The sequence below is a fragment of the Pristiophorus japonicus genome, chromosome 14 (assembly GCF_044704955.1).
Source record: "Pristiophorus japonicus isolate sPriJap1 chromosome 14, sPriJap1.hap1, whole genome shotgun sequence".
Taxonomy (NCBI): Eukaryota; Metazoa; Chordata; class Chondrichthyes; family Pristiophoridae; genus Pristiophorus; species Pristiophorus japonicus.
In genome coordinates, this window is record NC_091990.1 from 16229389 (window position 1) to 16250865 (window position 21477).

General features: G+C 46.7%; 1 protein-coding gene across 1 annotated transcript in view; it reads right to left on the reverse strand.

Annotated features, from left to right (window-relative positions):
• LOC139279753 (glutathione hydrolase 1 proenzyme-like) overlaps positions 1-21477 on the reverse strand; it is a 49473-nt gene that overhangs the window by 23844 nt on the left and 4152 nt on the right. The window contains exons 2-6 of the mRNA XM_070898949.1: positions 18292-18441; positions 14380-14510; positions 12190-12258; positions 11253-11445; positions 2092-2255 (exon numbers count right to left, since the gene is read on the reverse strand). Coding sequence (XP_070755050.1) covers positions 2092-2255; positions 11253-11445; positions 12190-12258; positions 14380-14510; positions 18292-18441 — 707 coding nt within the window. The remainder of the gene's footprint in view (positions 1-2091; positions 2256-11252; positions 11446-12189; positions 12259-14379; positions 14511-18291; positions 18442-21477) is intronic.

Genomic DNA, 21477 nt, shown 5'->3' on the forward strand with positions numbered 1-21477 from the left:
CGGCTTCCCTTAAAGGGGAGGACGCACTGCCGCTTCCGCTATGTTTTTTTTTTGTTGGCCGACTGCCATGTCGGCCCGACAATTATGCCCTCGGGTTCAGCTGGGCTGCCAACAGGCAGCGTAGCAACCCCCTCTTGTGTGCCAGGCCGCTGGCCCAGGCGAAACCCTCCCTGGTAGCCCAGTGGGACGAAGTTTTTAAATCGCGAAGGCGCTCCCCTTTAACGGAAGGAGAGAGCAGTGGTGACGTCATCGGCGGTCACTCCGCACCGCCCCTCAGATGTTGCCACCATCGCGTATCCGTCCCTCTCGTGTAGTCAGCGCCCCCATTAAGCACGACTTCCAGATCCGAATTTTTTAAAAAAACAACAAAGAGCGGAATTTCGCTCAAGAGGCGACCTCAACCACAGCTACGGTCAAAATCATTGAAATGGAGTACGTGCACCTTTATATAGCGCCTTTAATGTAGTAAAATGTCCCAAGGCGCTTCACAGGAGCATTATCAAATGAAATTTGACACTGAGCCACATAAGGAGATATTAGGACAGGTGACCAAAAGCTTGGTCAAAGAAATAGGTTTTAAGGAGCATCTTAAAGGAGGAGAGAGAGGTTTATGGAGGGAATTCCAAGGCTTAGGGCCTAGGCAGCTGAAGGCACGGCCGCCAATGGTGGAGTGAATGAAATCGGGATGTGCATGTAGCTAGAATTGGAGGAGTGCAGAGATCTGAGGGTTGTAGAGCTGGAGGAGGATACAGAGATAAGGAGGGAGGTGAGATCATGGTGGGATTTCAAAATAAGGGTGAGAATTTTAAAGTTGAAGCATTGCTGGGCCGGGAGCCAATGTAGGTCAGCGATTAGGTGAACGGGACTTGGTGTGAAAAGGAGAGTAAGACTAGTGGGCTGAGAGCTGGAATTTGCTGAATACAGAGGCTGGATATGTTTGGAATGGACTCTACAAAGATGATGTTGGAAAAGTATTCAATGCTGCATTATTACATTGCCTGAGTACAATAACAGAGTTTACATGTGAGAAGATTGTATTGGGCAGGTTATCTGCATCATGCGGATCCACCTAAGGGAACAGCATGTGAAAAGTGGTGGAACTATATACAGGAAGACCTGAATGTAAGAGTGATAATGGGTAGAGAGATGTTGGAATTGACAGATGTGGGAGTCAATTGACATTATCAAAAGGAAAATTTAAAAAACAACAGCTCAGCTCTTGACCTTTAATGGCACCAGCATCACGGAGACGCACACCAACAACACGCTGAGGGTCACCATTGACCAGAAGTTTAACTGGATCAGCCAAAGAAATATTGAGGCTATAAGAGCAATGTAGATGCTGTGACAAGGCTTGTCAAGAGTGAGATGGAATATTCACCATTCACCTGGAGGGTTTAGATGCAACAATTCTCCAGAATTTCAATGGCACCCAGGAGAGAGCTGTCAACTTGATTGTTGACCGATTGACTCAAATTCACCCCCTCCACCACAGATGCACAGTGCATACAGCAGTCACAATCTGCAGGATGCACTGCAGCAAGTTGCCGAGCTTACTTCAACAGCACCTCCCTCCTTTGTAACCTCTACCACTGAGAAGGAGAAGAGCAGTAAGATCATGGCAATGCCATTACCTAAAGTTCCCTTCCAAGTCGCACTCCATCCTGACTCGGATAGAGATTCGTCATCAAAATCGTGGAGATTAATAGCTAACACCACCACGGAAGCACCGTCACCACGAGGACTGCAATGGTTCACCTTATCCGGGCAACTAGAGATGGTCAATATGTGCGGCCTTGCCAACATCACCCACATCCCGAGAACAAATAATAAGAAAAAAGGAAGCTGGATGGAATTCTCTTGTGAAGTGCAATTGACGCTTCTGGAGATATTAATCGTAGTGCTAAACTTTTCCTAGAGGATTCCGATTGAAGTATCACATTTTATTAAAGACTAGTTCCAGAATGTATTCACTGCTAAGTGAGAAAAATAGAACCGACTGCACTGGAACTAGGTTGATACAGGAAATGAATGTGCATTCAAGTCTCATCACCCGAGCTGTATCCATAGTGGGGGGGTGAAAGTACATACCTGATTGACTGACACAATGAACAATATCCTCTGCAATGGGTCCATCATAAAATGCGTCTGGCCCTTTATCTGCTATCATTTGCAGTGTCTTCGCTAATTGTGGAAAATATATTCGGTCACTTTCGTTCAAAATTCTGTTGCTGTTTTTCTTACAGAACACATCACTGTGGAAAGAAAACAACTTTTAGTGACTGTCATAGAGTAATTCTCCTCATAGTTAAGGGTAAGTTCAACAATTTCCCGCTCCCAATGGGAACCCATGCTCGAAAGGAAGGATGGGTGATAGGAAAAGAAAAAGAAATGCTTGGATTTATATAGCGCCTTTCACGATCACTAGATGTCTCAAAGTGTTTTACGGCCAATGGAGTACTTTGTAGAGTCACTGTTGTAATGTGGGAAATGCAGCAGCCAATTTGCGCACAGCAAGCTCCCACAAACAGCAACGTGATAATGACCAGATAATTTTTTTTTGTTTTATTGATTGAGGGATAAATATTGGCCAGGTCACCGAGGATAATTCTTCTTCGAAATAGTGCCATAGGATCTTTAACATCCACTTGAGAGAACAGATGGGGCTTCAGTTTAACGTCTCATCCGAAAGACGGCACCTCTGACAATGCAGTTCTTCCTCAGCACTGCATTGGAATGTCAGCCTAGATTTTTTTTGTGCTCAAGTCCCTGGAGTGGGATTTGAACCTACAACCTTCTGACTCAGTGAGCCAGCCACTGAGCCACAGATTCTCCAACCTGTGATTCACTTGAACGTGGCTCTCTGCTGGGAGCATAGGATTGGTGAGTATATCCACGTATGTATGTTTTCTGTTTAATAGCATCCATAAAAATATATTTTGCTGTAAATATTTAACACTACATTAGAAACAGCACCAGCAAAATCTGTACAGAATATTTCTTCATTATATTTTCTAAATAAACAAATCACATTAAGAATTTAAAAAGTATTACCCAAATATTCTCAGAACTAGTATCATGGAGGTTTTTCCTTCAGATAATTATTCAGTTGGTTTCTGTGCCGACAATCACAGATAACATGATGGATAATTGGCAGTGATGACAAAGTCAAGTGCTTTAAATAACAGTGTGAACTGCAGAGTCAGGTTACAGCCTTGCTATCTCTCCTGAGATTGGAGTGAATCCAATCCAGACTGCTGAGAAGTATTTAACATTCTCTGCAGGTTGTTTGAGTTTGAAAGAGACTTGATCCAGTTTTAAGAAGGCACAAGTCCACAGCAGAAAACTTAGACAGGGAAAATGACTTCTTGCGGCAAATGGCATGTGATCACTCAGGCATTTTACAGAAGGTATTAAGGGATATGGGGCAAAGGCGGGTTTATGGAGTTAGATCGCAGATCAGCCATGATTCCGTTGAATGGCGTAACAGGTTCGAGGGGCTAAAAGGCCTCATCCTATTCCTATGTTCATTGTCCCCAAAACCTAACCCCACTGGGCAGGAAAAGGTGGGTTCGGTTCGGCCGCCCGTTTTACACCCGCCCAATTTTGACTTCAATGGCGAGTAGAATCGGCTGGATGTAAGATGGGCAGCCGACCCGATCCCTTCGATTTCCCTCCAGGCAGAGTTAGGTTCAAATCGCCCCGAGTCTGCGATATGTGGTAAGTACAGATGCTCACGGGATATTTTGTGAGATGTGGTATCACTAGCCTCACCCATAGTTCGACACAAGTTAGCACTCTAAATTAGCACCTCATTCAGAGAAAGCTGATGTAGGAAATGGAAGCATTATATTGATACAATTGAGCTACGGGTTTCCTACGTTGATTCTCGACCAATTTGGGTCCGCCATAGAAAACCGTTGGGTACAATCGTGTGAGTCGATCCCGTAAGTGATCCGAGTGTCTTACTTTTTATAAAAAAAGAAAGGCGTGGATTTATATAGCGTCTTTCATGACCACTGGACTTCTCAAAGCGTTTTACAGCCAATTAAGTACTTTTGAAATGTAGTCACTGTTGTAATGTGGGAAACGCGGCAGCCAATTTGTGCACAATCAAGCTCCCACAAACAGCAATGTGATAATGACCAGATAATCTGTTTTTGTTATATTGATTGAGGGATAAATATTGGCCAGGACACTCTTCAAAAATAGTGCCATGGGATCTTTTACATCCACTTGAGAGAGCAAATAGGACCTCGGTTTAACATCTCATCTGAAAGATGACACCTCCAACTGTGCAGCACTCCCTCAGCACTGCCTCAGCATGTGTCAGCCTTGATTTTTTTTTTGTGCTCAAGTTCCTGGAGTGGGACTTGAACCCACAACCTTCTGACGCAGAGGTGAGAGTGCTACCCACTGAGCCACAGCTGACTCATGGGAGTTAATCACACTGCTCTATATCTGCTTATACGATAGTCAGTCCCAGGGATGTAGTAATCATGCGCCCTTGTGACCTGAACCAGATATTTGCGTCTTTCGCATTTATACATCTTTAATCTCTCCAATGGTACACCATCTCTTGGTAAGATAAGGTCAAATACAAATTGTTCAGCTGCTTTATTTCAGGGTAAGGTGAACATACAAAACAGCCATTATGACCGGACTCCCCTAATTCACTCTGTAAAACCTAATTTCTTGTAATAATACAAAATAAAGATTCCATGCTGCACCACATCAGTAGATTGTATTACGTAACTGAAACAAGATGACTTCTAACTTTTTTACCAGCATTTCTAACTTCTTCACCTCAGCAAAGGTCATCACAGCTCTGACTATCCTTACAGTCTTCCTGTTTTAAAAAAAGTACATCCCCTGTGTGCCTGACTCTTTTTATCTCTATTTGATCACAGACAGAGAGAGATAGAAACATAGAAACATAGAAGATAGGAGCAGGAGCAGGCCATCGGCCCTTCGAGTCTGCACCACCATTTAATATGATCATGGCCAATCCTCTATCTCAACACCATATTCCTGCGTTTTCCCCATACCCCTTGATGCCTTTTGTGTCTAGAAATCTATCTATCTCCCGCTTAAATATATTCAGTGACTTGGCCTCCACAGCCTTCTGTGGTCGAGAATTCCACAGGTTCACCACCCACTGAGTGAAAAAATTTCTCCTCATTTTGGTCCTAAATTTCCTACCCCGTATCCTGAGACTGTGACCCCTTGTTCTAGACTTCCCTGCCAGGGGAAACATCCTCCCCGCATCCAGTCTGTCCAACCCTGTCAGAATTTTATACGTTTCCCCTCTCATTCTTCTAAACTCTAGTGAATACAGGCCTAGTCGACCCAATCTCTCCTCATATGACAGTCCTGCCATCCCAGGAATCAGTCTGGTGAACCTTTGCTGCACTCCCTTTCTTAAGTAATGAGACCAAAACTGCACACGATACTCCTGGTGCGGTCTCACCAAGGCCCTGTATAACTGTATAGTAAGACATCCTTGCTCCTGTACTCAAATCCTCTTGCAATGAAGGCCAACATACCATTTGTCTTCCTAACTGTTTGCTGCACCTGCACGTTTGCTTTCAATGACTGGTGTACAAGGACACCCAGGTCCCTCTGTACATCAACACTTCCCAAGCCATCACCATTTAAATAATACTTTGTCCTTATGTTTTTCCTACCAAAGTGGATAACTTCACATTTATCCATGTTATACTGCATCTGCCATGTGTTTGCCCACTCACTCAACCTATCTGAATCACCTTGCAGTGTCTTTGCATCCTCCTCACAACTCACAATCCCATCTAGTTTTGTGTCGTCAGCAAACTTGGAAATACCTGCGTATTACATTTGGTTCCCTCATCCAAATCATTTATATATATTGTGAATAGCTGGGGCCCAAGCACTGACCCCTGTGGTACCCCACTAGTCACTGCCCAACTAGATAGGGCTTTCCAACCGACTGGGTGTGAGCTATTTACCAGTTACCCAGATCAGTAAGGAATCATTTACTGTTGAGTCTCAGGGAAACAACTTCCTTTTAGCAAATGAGTTGCTATTTATCTTTCAAACATGTGAGAATATACTTTGCTTAAAAAAACAACATTGAAAATAACTCTTTTTTTCAAAATCCTTTTTGGAGAAAAATAGTCATAACACTTCAAAATGTGATGATGCAATGGTCCATTGTTGCCAATACGTGCAGATGCTTCAATGTCACTGGCTTGCAAAATGTTTTGCTTTTATTTTCCTAAGTGAGATCGGTAGAAACTGGATTAAGCAATGATCCTGTGTGCCAGAATTAGTAAGCAAAATGTGAGCCAAGTTGACGCAGTAATCCAGTGTATAGTTAAAAGTCGATAACTTGAGTTCAATTATATGACCTTTGGTATGGACTATGATTCCAATGACTTCTCTTCCCTCTCCCACACCATCACCTCCAGAATCCTCAGCCCCCTTCTGTCCTTCATCTACCCGATACCCCGTGGCGCAACTGTCCACAGACTTGGGAGCAACTTCCACATGTATGCCGAAGACACTCAGCTCTACGTCCACCACCTCTCTTGATCCCTCCACTAAACCAGTGTTGTCAGATGGCTTGTCCAATATCCAGACTCAGAAGAGTCACAATTTCCTCCAGTTAAACATTGTTAAGAACAAAGCGATTTCTCCCCCAACCCCAATTGCAAACTTTATTCCCCAGCCATTGATTCAATCCTCCTCCCTGGCCAATGTCTCAGGCTGAACCAGACTACTCACAATCCTAACACCCTATTCAATCGCAAACTGTGATTCAAACCCCATATCCGGTACATTACAATGACCACCTACTTCCACCTATGTAACATCGCCCGTCACTTCAAGCTATGATGGTCCTGCCACCATGAGTGTGGGGCAGACATGATGGATCAGCTGATCTTTTCCTGCCCATCAATTTTATATGTTCGCACTTAGCAGTTGCCAGTTTGCTTTCCAAGTAAATTATTTGCTAAAAATGCAATGCCTCGGTCAATATTGCAGAGTAAAATTTCCCCGCTCCATGTTGGGGATTTGATGTCCCAGTTCCAGTGTTGTGTTTGGCTCATGCCACTGTGTAAACCTTCCCATGCATATTGCAAGGCAGATTCCAAGGCAGCGGCAGCGATCGAGAAGTAACTACACGAGGGCACTGCTTTAAAGGTCATAACTGGGATTTTAATATTCTGGCCATAGACTTTGCTCACGGTTGGAGAAAGCAATCTGGGCAGAGATATTTGCCATCAGTGGCACTGTGCCTCGACAGTGTAAGGAAAGCCCACTGCTTGAGGGGGCATTCTGTGCCAACACTGGCCCCAGACCTGCCTCGTGCTTATTATAGAGCTGCTGTTGACGGCAACTCTGTACTGTAAACACAGCATTAAATTGGCTCGACAGTGAAGTGCTTTGATGTTTGGCTGTGTAATCACTCTGGCACCACTAAATTGGATTTCACTATCCAGAATGCAGTGTGCTAATCAGATATTCCTGGAGATCAGAAAAAACAATTTGGGACTAAAACTCAAATTAAGTTGTTCACCTTGAGTGACTGGAGTTTTTCTTTTGCTTTACCTGTGTTTGTAGGTTTACTATTTTCTTTCAAATATACTACTCCTAGTAAAAGTGATCGTACGTGAGTTTGGAAAATCTTTTCGCAATAAAAGTATTTATATTTGTCTTCCTTTCTTTAGCGAACAATGTCCCACTACTTTTCACGAGCTAGGCTTTGAAGTGCTCATTGCTATGAATCGAGTTGCTTCGCCATGGCTTTTGTTTATTTCAGCAAGGAGCAGGTCGAACCTGCAGCAACTGCAAAAACAGGATAAAGGCTCCTTGGGTCTCATTCCCAAGTCTCATAGAAACATAGAAAATAGGTGCAGGAGTAGGCCATTCGGCCCTTCTAGCCTGCACCGCCATTCAATGAGTTCATGGCTGAACATGCAACTTCAGTACCCCATTCCTGCTTTCTTGCCATACCCCTTGATCCCCTTAGTAGTAAGGACTACATCTAACTCCTTTTTGAATATATTTAGTGAATTGGCCTCAACAACTTTCTGTGGTAGAGAATTCCACAGGTTCACCACTCTCTGGGTGAAGAAGTTTCTCCTCATCTCGGTCCTAAATGGCTTACCCCTTATCCTTAGACTGTGACCCCTGGTTCTGGACTTCCCCAACATTGGGAACATTCTTCCTGCATCTAACCTGTCTAAACCCATCAGAATTTTAAACGTTTCCATAAGGTCCCCTCTCATTCTTCTGAACTCCAGTGAATACAAGCCCAGTTGATTTAGTCTTTCTTGATAGGTCAGTCCCGCCATCCCGGGAACCAGTCTGGTGATATGGTGATCAGTCAAGGGGTATGGTGAGAAAGCAGGAAGGGGGTACTGAAGTGCATGTTCAGCCATGAACTCATTGAATGGCGGTGCAGGCTAGAAGGGCTGAATGGCCTACTCCTGCACCTATTTTCTATGTTTCTATGTTTCTATGAACCTTCGCTGCACTTCCTCAATAACAAGAATGTCCTTCCTCAGGTTAGGAGACCAAAACTGTACACAATACTCCAGGTGTGGCCTCACCAAGGCCCTGTACAACTGTAGCAACACCTCCTTGCCCCTATACTCAAATCCCCTCGCTATGAAGGCCAACATGCCATTTGCTTTCTTAACCGCCTGCTGTACCTGCATGCAAACCTTCAATGACTGATGTACCATGACACCCAGGTCTCGTTGCACCTCCCCTTTTCCTAATCTGTCACTATTCAGATAATAGTCTGTCTCTCTGTTTTTACCACCAAAGTGGACAACCTCACATTTATCCACATTATACTTCATCTGCCATGCATTTGCCCACTCACCTAACCTATCCAAGTCGCTCTGCAGCATCATAGCATCTTCCTCGCAGCTCACACTGCCACCTAACTTAGTGTCATCCGCAAATTTGGAGATACTACATTTAATCCCCTCGTCTAAATCATTAATATACAGTGTAAACAGCTGGGGCCCCAGCACAGAACCTTGCGGTACCCCACTAGTCACCGTTTGCCATTCTGAAAAGTACCCATTTACTCCTACTCTTTGCTTCCTGTCTAACAACCATTTCTCAATCCATGTCAGCACACTACCCCCAATCCCATGTGCTTTAACTTTGCACATTAATCTCTTGTGTGGAACCTTGTCGAAAGCCTTCTGAAAGTCCAAATATACCACATCAAATGGTTCTCCCTTGTCCACTCTACTGGAAACATCCTCAAAAAATTCCAGAAGATTTGTCAAGCATGATTTCCCTTTCACAAATCCATGCTGACTTGGACCTATCATGTCACCTCTTTCCAAATGCACTGCTATGACATCCTTAATAATTGATTCCATCATCTTACCCACTACCGATGTCAGGCTGACCGGTCTATAATTCCCTGTTTTCTCTCTCCCTCCTTTTTTAAAAAGTGGGGTTACATTGGCTACCCTCCACTCGATAGGAACTGATCCAGAGTCAATGGAATGTTGGAAAATGACTGTCAATCCATCCGCTATTTCCAAGGCCACCTCCTTAAGAACTCTGGGATGCAGTCCATCAGGCCCTGGAGATTTATCGGCCTTCAATCCCATCAATTTCCCCAACACAATTTCCTGACTAATAAGGATTTCCCTCAGTTCCTCCTCCTTACTAGACCCTCTGACCCTTCTTATATCCGGAATGTTGTTTGTGTCCTCCTTAGTGAATACCGAACCAAAGTACTTGTTCAATTGGTCCGCCATTTCTTTGTTCCCCGTTATGACTTCCCCTGATTCTGACTACAGGGGACCTACATTTGTCTTTACTAACCTTTTTCTCTTTACATATCTATAGAAACTTTTGCAATCCGTCTTAATATTCCCTGCAATCTTCTTCTCGTACTCCATTTTCCCTGCCCTAATCAAACCCTTTGTCCTCCTCTGCTGAGTTCTAAATCTCTCCCAGTCTCCGGGTTCGTTGCGATTTCTGGCCAATTTGTATGCCACTTCCTTGGCTTTAATACTATCCCTGATTTCCCTTGATAGCCACGGTTGAGCCACCTTCGCTATTTTATTTTTATGCTAGACAGGAATGTACAATTGTTGTAGTTCATCCATGCGGTCTCTAAATGTCTGCCATTGCCCATCCACAGTCAACCCCTCAAGTATCATTCGCCAATCAATCCTAGCCTATTCACGCCTCATACCTTCAAAGTTACCCTTCTTTAAGTTCTGGACCATGGTCTCTGAATTAACTGTTTCATTCTCCATCCTAATGCAGAATTCCACCATATTATCGTCATGCAAGTATTGCAGCCTGACTTTGAACATCTTCAATGGCTATGTTCACTCACTGCACCGTTTTTTTTCCTATTGCAATATTTTAGTTAGCACACCAGTTCCTTAGTTTCCAGTTTCTCTTTTTGCCGTTCAATCTCTGGCTGAAGACAAGTCACCATGGAACTTCGAGCTGTCCCACCACACTAATCTTGCTCAAACACCTTTGGTCACTGTTGGATAAGACGCAATCTCTGGAGCTGGTGTAGAGAAGAGTCGTGACACTGATGCCCAGTGTCAGAGGTGTGAGATATGAAAGAGGACCGGCAAAACATGGATATTTGAAAGGAGATGGTTAAGAGAGGACCTCACCAAGGTATCTAAGAAAGTAAATATTTAGCCAAGCTAACTCAGAAAAACTATTCAAGTTAACCCATGACATTAAACCAAAGGAACACAGGTTCAAGTCAGCAAAACATCCTTTCAGAACTGATGTCAGGAATTTCTTTACACAGAATAATCACAATGTAGAATGGACTTCCACATTGGGTGGCAGGGCAAAGACCTGGGAATTATTTAAGAAACATCTGCATACTCTGATGATGGGGTGGGGTCTTGGGGCCATTTCTTGCAGGATGAGCAAAGATAGGCCAAATGACCTTTCTCAACCCCATATATCTTGTGAGTACCATTCTGAGTGACAACTCCTGCAACACATGTGCTGATAGTCACAAATAAGCCAAGATTCAAACAGGGCGCCAAAAATGTCCAAATTGATCATTCAACTGTTGTTTCATATTTGGGAGCATTTTGTGCCAATGGGGAACTATCTCCACCTTTATTTTCGAATCATAGCGTAATTGCGGATATCACACATGCACATCAAAATTGCACTCTGAATTCTAGTTTTGGTCAGTTGAAATATTAGAAAACAGCAGTCAATTATTTTTAACTCATCCTTACCATAATGAAGCACTTGCTTCTATTTGCACTTTATTTGTTTCAAGGGCTCCGGCAAGACTCTTACCGACCGGAAAACCCTTCCTTGCAAGGTCAATGGATGGCTCAAACAATTGTTTCCATGGCAACCGGCCATGCCGTTGGTGTGCGAGTGCATATCCTCTGATCTCACCCGGAACTGCAATCGATGACCCTCCTGCAACATGGGGAAACGTCAAAAGAAATGGGGAAAGATTTAGGGACAAAACTGCAGCATTCAATACTCTGACAAAATAAGTCAGTGAATAATGCAACCAAGAAGAAATCTGGCTAATGATCTCTGCTGCTTTAGGCACATGCCATGTGGAGTGGTCGCATTGACTGGTGGACATTAACTCACATGAACTTTCCAGTCAGACTGGATTGGGAGCAATGCCATTCCCACCCTGGCCCTCGTGCATACACTCTTCCGTGTGAGGGAGAGGAGGGACACCTGCAAATATTGTCGCATTCCTGGCCCCACCTCTGCAGGTTTTGACACATTCCTGCACCCGCCCCCCCCACCCCCCCACCCCATAAGTTAACACACTCCTGCAACCCCGCCACCCCCTCCCCGCGCGCAAATATTGACACAATCCCGGGCACCCCCCTGCAAATATTGACACAGTCACAGCCAGCCTCTGCATCCATCATATTCAGCTGTGAACAGAACCTGTAGAACAGTTATACCTGTAGGAATACTTGAGCTCCAGTACGTGCTGGCTGGAATTCAGGCTTGTGAATATATTTTGTCTAGTATTTTACATAGCAATGTGGGAGCAAGCCAGCACTTGATCTTTTTGAGAACTTCATGATTCAAAATGTTATTCAGTTCTGCTGCATTCCAAAGACCTGCTCATTTTGCTTATTACCAAAACAATTATGGTCTGACAGTGCCTCAGTCTTGAATCGTCTTGCTTACCTGTTTCCAAGTTCCTGGCCATTTCTTGCTCTGGAGCCACTTCTCTTGAATTAATAATTTCCACCTTTCCTGAAGAGAAACATGACGTTATTAAAAGTTGGGTTGGATCCCTTTGTGAGTTTTATCCTTTCTATACATTTCCATGGTATTGCCCCATTTACGTTCCTGTCTTTTGCTTCGTGCCACCTATCTTACTCCATCAGCTGGGAGAGACAGACTGTCTGGGCAATTGTCATTTACACGGCTGCTTCCAGCAATGCTCCATATACAATGAAGGTTCACCAGACTGATTCCTGCAATGAGGGGATTGTCCTATTAGGATTGAGGAGAGTAGGCCTATATTCCCTACAGATTAGAAGAATGAGAGGGGCTCTCATTGAAACATATGGGGAGCCTAGACCTAGGGGTCATAGTCTCAGGATAGGGAGTCGGTCATTTAAAGGCTTGTGAATCTTTGGAATTCTCTGCCCCAGAGGGCTGTGGATGCTCAGTCGTTGAGTTTATTCAAGACAGAGATCGATGGATTTTTGGATATTAAGGGAATCAAGGGATATAGGGATAGTGCGGGAAGGTGGAGTTGAGGTTGAAGATCAGCCATGATCTTATTGAATGGCGGAGCAAGCTCGAAGGGATGAATGGCCTATTCCTGCTCCTATTTCTTACGTTCTTATGCGTTCCATCAAAAAAACTTGCATTGTCAGCTTGGCTCAGTTGGCAGCTTGAGTCAGCAGGTTGTGGGTTCAAGCCCCACTCCAGGATTTGAGCATTTAAATTAAGCTAACTCTCCAGTGGAGCAGTGAGTGACTCCTGCATTATTGGAGGTGCCAACCAGATGAGATGTTCAAACCGTTTGTTGAGGTAGTTGTTAAAGATCACGTAGCAGTGTGTCCTGGCTATTATTTCACCCTCAACCAACACCAGCAAGAATGGATAAACTGCTCATTCATCTCACAAACTTGCATTTATATAGTGCCTTTAATGTGATGGTTGTGGGATCTTTCTATTTTCCTACATATTAACAGTCACTGCACATCATCCAACATAAATCTTTGTGAGATGTGACAAGGTGCTAAACAAATGTATTTTTATAAACTGGGCCACCTGAACTGTACAATCAGTTATCGAAGTGGAGATAAGCTCAAGGGCCAGAGGCAAGGCGTGACTCCAACAACAACAACAACTTGTATTTATATAGTGCCTTTAACGTAGTAAAATGTCCCAACGTGCTACACAGGAACATTATCAAACAAAATGTTATACCTAGCCACATAAGGAAGTATTAGGGCATGGAAGAGGTAGGTTTTAAAAAACATCTTAAAAGGAAGAGGCAGCGAGGTTGAGAGAGGGAATTTCAGAGCTGAGGATCTTGGAAGCTGAAGCTACAGCCACCAATGGTTGAGCGATTAAAATCAGGGATGCTCACGAGGGCAAAATTGGAGGAGTGCAGAGATCACGGAGGTGTGGGGCTGGAGGAGCTTACAGAGATAGGGAGGGACGAGGCCATGGAGGGATTTGAAAACAAGGATGAGAATTTTAAAATCGTGGTTTTCCTTAACTGGGAGCCAATGTAGGTCAGCGTGCACAGAGGTGATGAGTGAGTGGGACTTGGCACAAGTTAGGGCCGCAGAGTGTTGGATGACCTCAAGTTTACAGAGGGTAGAACGTGGGAGGCCAGCCAGGAGTGCATTGGAATAGTTAAGTGTAGAGGTAACAAAGGCATGGATGAGGGTTTCAGCAGCAGATGGGCTGAGGCAGTAACCTCCAATACCAAAGCTCTCTTTGGAGGTAGCGATGTCTCTCTCACTCTCACACAGACAGATATAGAATGCACATAAGTCAAAAATTTAAATGATATCCTTCCAGGTACATTTCTTGCCAGGACTATTTTAATATCATATATGGAGATGCAACCACAACACTAGTTTAAATGACATGAGAGGCAAAATCTGCTGAGTTACCCCATCCCAGTGCATGAAAAACATTAAACCCCTTCTGTTGTGCCATGGAAAGAAAGATAGAAAGAAAGATGGAAAGAAAGATAGAAAGAAAGAAGTTCTTATGTTCCAAGTTAAACGCAAAGCAGCTTCTCCGTTTCTAATTTTATTCCTTGTAAATGTATTCAGATTGGCTAAAAAATTAGCATGAAAGAATCAAAAAACAAAGAAATGTTGAAATGAGGACAAGGCTAACCTGTTGATGCATTATAGATGGTGAGAATCAGGCCTCCTCCAATGCCCATACTGTGAGCGTTCACCAGCCCAACACAGAGCAGCGCTGCGATTGCTGCATCTACCACAGATCCATTCCACTTCATCATGTCCCTGGAACAAAGCAAAGCCCCGCAATACAGAAATGATCAACATCTAAGAGCAGAACACCTGGCACATGGGTTCATACAGCAAAGAAAGGGGCCATTTGGCCCATTGCGTCTAAGATTGATAGATTTTTATTAACCAAAGGTATTAAGGGATATGGGGCAAAGGCGGGTCTTCATCATCATAGGCAGTCCCTCGAATCATAGAAACATAGAAAATAGGTGCAGGAGTAGGCCATTCGGCCCTTCTAGCCTGCACCGCCATTCAATGAGTTCATGGCTGAACATGCAACTTCAGTACCCCATTCCTGCTTTCTCACCATACCCCTTGATTCCCCTAGTAGTAAGGACTTCATCTAACTCCTTTTTGAATATATTCAGTGAACTGGCCTCAACAACTTTCTGTGGTAGAGAATTCCACAGGTTCACCATTCTCTGGGTGAAGAAATTCCTCCTCATCTCGGTCCTAAATGGCTTACCCCTTATCCTTAGACTGTGACCCCTGGTTCTGGACTTCCCCAACATTGGGAACATTCTTCCTGCATCTAACCTGTCTAACCCCATCAGAATTTTAAACGTTTCTATGAGGTCCCCTCTCATTCTTCTGAACTCCAGTGAATACAAGCCCAGTTGATCCAGTCTTTCTTGATAGGTCAGTCCAGCCATCCCGGGAATCAGTCTGGTGAACCTTCGCTGCACTCCCTCAATAGCAAGAATGTCCTTCCTCAGGTTAGGAGACCAAAACTGTACACAATACTCCAGGTGTGGCCTCACCAAGGCCCTGTACAACTGTAGCAACACCTCCCTGCCCCTGTACTCAAATCCCCTCGCTATAAAGGCCAACATGCCATTTGCTTTCTTAACCGCCTGCTGTACCTGCATGCCAACCTTCAATGACTGATGTACCATGACACCCAGGTCTCTTTGCACCTCCCCTTTTCCTAATCTGTCACCATTCAGATAATAGTCTGTTTCTCTGTTTTTACCACCAAAGTGGATAACCTCACATTTATCCACATTATACTTCATCTGCCATGCATTTGCCCACTCACCTAACCTATCCAAGTCACTCTGCAGCCTCATAGCATCCTCCTCGCAGCTCACACTGCCACCCAACTTAGTGTCATCCGCAAATTTGGAGATACTACATTTAATCCCCTCGTCTAAATCATTAATGTACAGTGTAAACAGCTGGGGCCCCAGCACAGAACCTTGCGGTACCCCACTAGTCACTGCCTGCCATTCTGAAAAGTCCCCATTTACTCCTACTCTTTGCTTCCTGTCTGACAACCAGTTCTCAATCCATGTCAGCACACTACCCCCAATTCCATGTGCTTTAACTTTGCACATTAATCTCTTGTGTGGGACCTTGTCGAAAGCCTTTTGAAAGTCCAAATATACCACATCAACTGGTTCTCCCTTGTCCACTCTACTGGAAACATCCTCAAAAAATTCCAGAAGATTTGTCAAGCATGATTTCCCTTTCACAAATCCATGCTGACTTGGACCTATCATGTCACCTCTTTCCAAATGCACTGCTATGACATCCTTAATAATTGATTCCATCATTTTACCCACTACCGATGTCAGGCTGACTGGTCTATAATTCCCTGTTTTCTCTCTCCCTCCTTTTTTAAAAAGTGGGGTTACATTGGCTACCCTCCACTCCATAGGAACTGATCCAGAGTCAATGGAATGTTGGAAAATGACTGTCAATGCATCCACTATTTCCAAGGCCACTTCCTTAAGTACTCTGGGATGCAGTCCACCAGGCCCTGGGGATTTATCGGCCTTCAATCCCATCAGTTTCCCCAACACAATTTCCCGACTAATAAGGATTTCCCACAGTTCCTCCTCCTTACTAGACCCTCCGACCCCTTTTATAACCGGAAGGTTGTTTGTGTCCTCCTCAGTGAATACCGAACTAAAGTACTTGTTCAATTGGTCCGCCATTTCTTTGTTCCCCGTTATGACTTCCCCTGATTCTGACTGCAGGGGACCTACGTTTGTCTTTACTAACCTTTTTCTCTTTACATATCTATAGAAACTTTTGCAATCCGTCTTAATGTTCCCTGCAAGCTTCTTCTCGTACTCCATTTTCCCTGCCCTAATCAAACCCTTTGTCCTCCTCTGCTGAGTTCTAAATTTCTCCCAGTCCCCGGGTTCGCTGCTATTTCTGGCCAATTTGTATGCCACTTCCTTGGCTTTAATACTATCCCTGATTTCCCTTGATAGCCACGGTTGAGCCACCTTCCCTTTTTTATTTTTACGCCAGACAGGAATGTACAATTGTTGTAGTTAATCCATGCGGTCTCTAAATGTCTGCCATTGCCCATCCACAGTCAACCCCTTCAGTATCATTCGCCAATCTATCCTAGCCAATTCACGCCTCATACCTTCAAAGTTACTCTTCTTTAAGTTCTGGACCATGGTCTCTGAATTAACTGTTTCATTCTCCATCCTAATGCAGAATTCCACCATATTATGGTCACTCTTCCCCAAGGGGCCTCGCACAACGAGATTGCTAATTAATCCTCTCTCATTACACAACACCCAGTCTAAGATGGCCTCCCCCCTAGTTGGTTCCTCGACAAATTGGTCTAAAAAACCATCCCTTATGCACTCCAGGAAATCCTCCTCCACCGTATGGCTTCCAGTTTGGTTAACCCAATCGATGTGCATATTAAAGTCACCCATTATAACTGCTGCACCTTTATTGCACGCACCCCTAATTTCATGTTTGATGCCCTCGAGGATGACTTGCTTCCATGTCAAAAAAGGATGATTTCACAGGTGTTTCAATGAAGGACCTAATATTCCAGATCCTGAACTACATCCTGAAGGGTGGAAGATGCCTGTGCGTGGATTTTTTTAACGTGTGGTGGCCGTTGCACACCAGCCACCACACGGGCTTGACAGAGCCAGGTCTTGATCCAGTGGCAAGGGTTAACCAAGACGACTGGAGACCTGCTCTGCTGCACAGACATATCGCAATGTGGGCTGGCCCGTGCTGCCTCTGGGCCCCCGCCTCTTCTGACCCTGAACTCGCGCCTCTCCTGGGCCCCGGTCACATCCCTCTACAGTCTCTCGGCGCTCCTTCGCCCCAACCTCGCCGCTCCTGCTGTACCTGCCCACGCTCCAATCACCGACCTGGACCTTGATGACATCCCTCTCCGCTGCCATCGCTCTCCTGCACCAGCTCACGATGTACCTTGCCATGGTACACCGCCATGCTGTCCATGGCTGCCGCTCACCGCTCCTTCCAAGACCCAAAATATTAGCATTAGAGGACAGACCGCTGCTAAGCGTGACATAAGGCTGGTGTTAAGTCACAGGTCAGCAATGACCTCATCGAATGACGGAACAGGAACGAGGAGCTAAATGGCCTATTGTTCCTATGTTTCCCCAGGCTGCCGTCTCTGTCAGGATGTAGCACTAGTTGATTCACAGAGCACGAGGGAGCTTCAGGGGCAGGGAATGGGCACGGATGTGTCAGCTTCTCAGCAGAGGGCGTGGACACAGCTGCTTTTGGCCAAGGAATTATGCAACTCTGATCGCATGGGTGCTCCCCTGAAAACTAAGATAAGTTGAGCATAATGGCACCTACATACAGGCACATCCGTGACCCAACTAATAGAGGTGGCACAGGAGTGCACACCCCCGCTACGTATTTTATTAAAAAGCTGCTGTGGTACTTCTGCAGGTGTGACAGCGTTAGCAACTCTAGGATTTTAATATATTTTAGATAAACATGTTTCCAAGATTGATAAAGTAGCACTGATGCTTACCTGCCAATCTCAGAACAAAGTTCTGCATCTGAAGCTACAGCTGTGTGCTGATAAACCGTACAGGGATTACATCTCCATCTCAGACTCACAATTACTCCCACACCAATAATAACAATCAGAAGAATCCCAATGACGCAGCATATCTTCTTCCTGGAATAAGAACTCAGGTGTCATGGATTAGCTTCCAATAATCAGACCTTTCAAATCAAAGTGTTGTCACAATGACAATTGTGTAGTGAGCTAATGGATGTAGTATAACCAACACACTTGTAAATTTGCAGCAGGGATGATATGCTGGAAGTTAATATTGATATTATTAGACGAAGGTATAAGGCAAGATATTCCTCAGCCTGTGAATATTATTATTTGAAATGGGCTAACGTCTCCACTAAAATAGTGGACAGAGAAATGTCAAATGAACATGCTAAATATTAGTCCACTAAAATCACCAAGAGTCATTTCTATTGTGGGGACCTGGAAAAGGTTTCTCAATCAAAAGGGGAATATTTTATTGTTCATTGTTTTAGCAAAATCGTAAATTTGTTTCTTATAAACACCGAGCATTGTAAACCTACCTCCAGCTGCTAAGTAAATTGTAATCATTAAATGATGACAGACGTAATGATCTTGCTCCGTTAGTGGATTGGAAAACAATGGGGATCATTTTCACTTTGTGCACGGAGGCAAAACTGGCATTTGTTTATCGCCTGCATGTTGCCCTTTGAGAACAGAGAAATCGGCCCAGGTGTGTAACTGGTGTCGACCTGCAAACCCCAGTTTCCCGTCCGCGCCCAATAGTGAAAATGACCTGCCGTGACTTTTTTCATTATTGTCACTATTCCCGAGCAAATAACATAGGATTACATAGGATATACGGCACAGAAACGGACCATTCCCACCAGTCCATGACGCGTTTATACTCCACTCGAGCCTCCTCCCGTCTTTCCTCATCTAAATCTATCAGCATATCCCTCAATTCCCTTCTCCCTCATATGCTTATCTAGCCTCCCCTTAAATGCATCTATGCTGTTCGCTTCAACCACCCCCTGTGATAGTGAGTTCCACAGTCTCACCACTCTCTGGGTAAAGAACTTTTTTCTGAATTCCCTATTGGATTTCTTGGTGACTATCTCTAGTTTTGCTCTTCCCCACAAGTGGAAACACTCTCTCTGTATCCACTCTATCAAAACCTTTCAAAATTTTAAAGATCTCTATGAGGTCAGCCTCAGCCTTCTTTTTTCAAGAGAAAAGAGACCCAACCTGTTCATCCTTCCCTGATATGTATACCCTCGCATTTCTGGTATCATTCTTGTAAATCTTCTCTGAAACTTCTCCAGTGCCTCTATATCCTTTTATTAATATGGCGACCAGAACTGTACGCAGTGTGGTCTAACCAAGGTTCGATACACGTTTAGCATAAATTCTCGACTATTCAATAGAAATAACCCCTAGTGCTTGGTTTGCTTTTTTATGGCCTTGTTAACCTGTGGCGCAACTTTTAGTGATTTGTGTATTTGTATTCTGAGGTCCCTTCGTTCCTCTACCCCACCCAGACTCGCACCCAGCATCCTCAGGACTTGGTCTGTGCCAAATAAGGGATTTTGCCAGATGAGGGGAGGTCAGCGACCTGAGATTGGGAAGGGGGATGGGGGGAGGAGGTCAGCGGCCCGGGCAGGCCCAAAGTGATGGCACAGCCCCAGCGGGCTGAGTGTCGGTGGGCCCCAGCGGGCCGATGTCGGATGCCCCAGCGGGCCGATGTCGGAGGGCCCCAGCGGGCCGAGTGTCGGAGGGCCCCAGCGGGCCGATGTCGGATGCCCCAGCGGGCCGATGTCGGAGGGCCCCAGCGGGCCGATGTCGGATGCCCCAGCGGGCCGATGTCGGATGCCCCAGCGGGCCGATGTCGGAGGGCCCCAGCGGGCCGAGTGTCGGAGGGCCCAGCGGGCCGATGTCGGATGCCCCAGCGGGCCGATGTCGGAGGGCCCCAGCGGACCGAGTGTCGGTTGGCCCCAGAGGGCCGAGTGTCGGAGGGCCCCAGCGGGCCGTGTGTCGGTGGGCCCCAGCGGGCCGAGTGTCGGAGGGCCCCTGCGGACCGTGTGTCGGTGGGCCCCAGCGGGCCGAGTGTCGGAGGGCCCCTGCGGACCGTGTGTCGGTGGGCCCCTGCGGACCGAGTGTCGGAGGGCCCCAGCGGGCCGAGTGTCGGAGGGCCCCTGCGGACCGTGTGTCGGAGGGCCCCAGCGGGCCGAGTGTCGGAGGGCCCCTGCGGACCGAGTGTCGTAGGGCCCCAGCGGGCCGAGTGTCGGAGGGCCCCAGCGGGCCGAGTGTCGGAGGGCCCCTGCGGACCGAGTGTCGTAGGGCCCCAGCGGGCCGAGTGTCGTAGGGCCCCAGCGGACCGAGTGTCGTAGGGCCCCAGCGGGCCGAGTGTCGGAGGGCCCCAGCGGACCGAGTGTCGTAGGGCCCCAGCGGGCCGAGTGTCGTAGGGCCCCAGCGGACCGAGTGTCGTAGGGCCCCAGCGGGCCGAGTGTCGGAGGGCCCCAGCGGGCCGTGTGTCGGAGGGCCCCAGCGGGCCGAGTGTCGGAGGGCCCCGGCGGGCCGAGTGTCGGATGCCCCAGCGGGCCGAGTGTCGGAGGGCCCCAGCGGGCCGAGTGTCGGAGGGCCCCGGCGGGCCGAGTGTCGGAGGGCCCAGCGGGCCGATGTCGGATGCCCCAGCGGGCCGATGTCGGAGGGCCCCAGCGGGCCGAGTGTCGGAGGGCCCCAGCGGACCGAGTGTCGGTTGGCCCCAGAGGGCCGAGTGTCGGAGGGCCCCTGCGGACCGTGTGTCGGTGGGCCCCAGCGGGCCGAGTGTCGGAGGGCCCCTGCGGACCGTGTGTCGGTGGGCCCCTGCGGACCGAGTGTCGGAGGGCCCCAGCGGGCCGAGTGTCGGAGGGCCCCCAGCGGGCCGAGTGTCGGAGGGCCCCTGCGGACCGAGTGTCGGAGGGCCCCAGCGGACCGAGTGTCGTAGGGCCCCAGCGGACCGAGTGTCGGAGGGCCCCAGCGGGCCGAGTGTCGGAGGGCCCCTGCGGACCGTGTGTCGGTGGGCCCCAGCGGACCGTGTGTCGGAGGGCCCCAGCGGGCCGAGTGTCGTAGGACCCCAGCGGACCGAGTGTCGGTGGGCCCCAGCGGGCCGAGTGTCGGAGGGCCCCTGCGGAC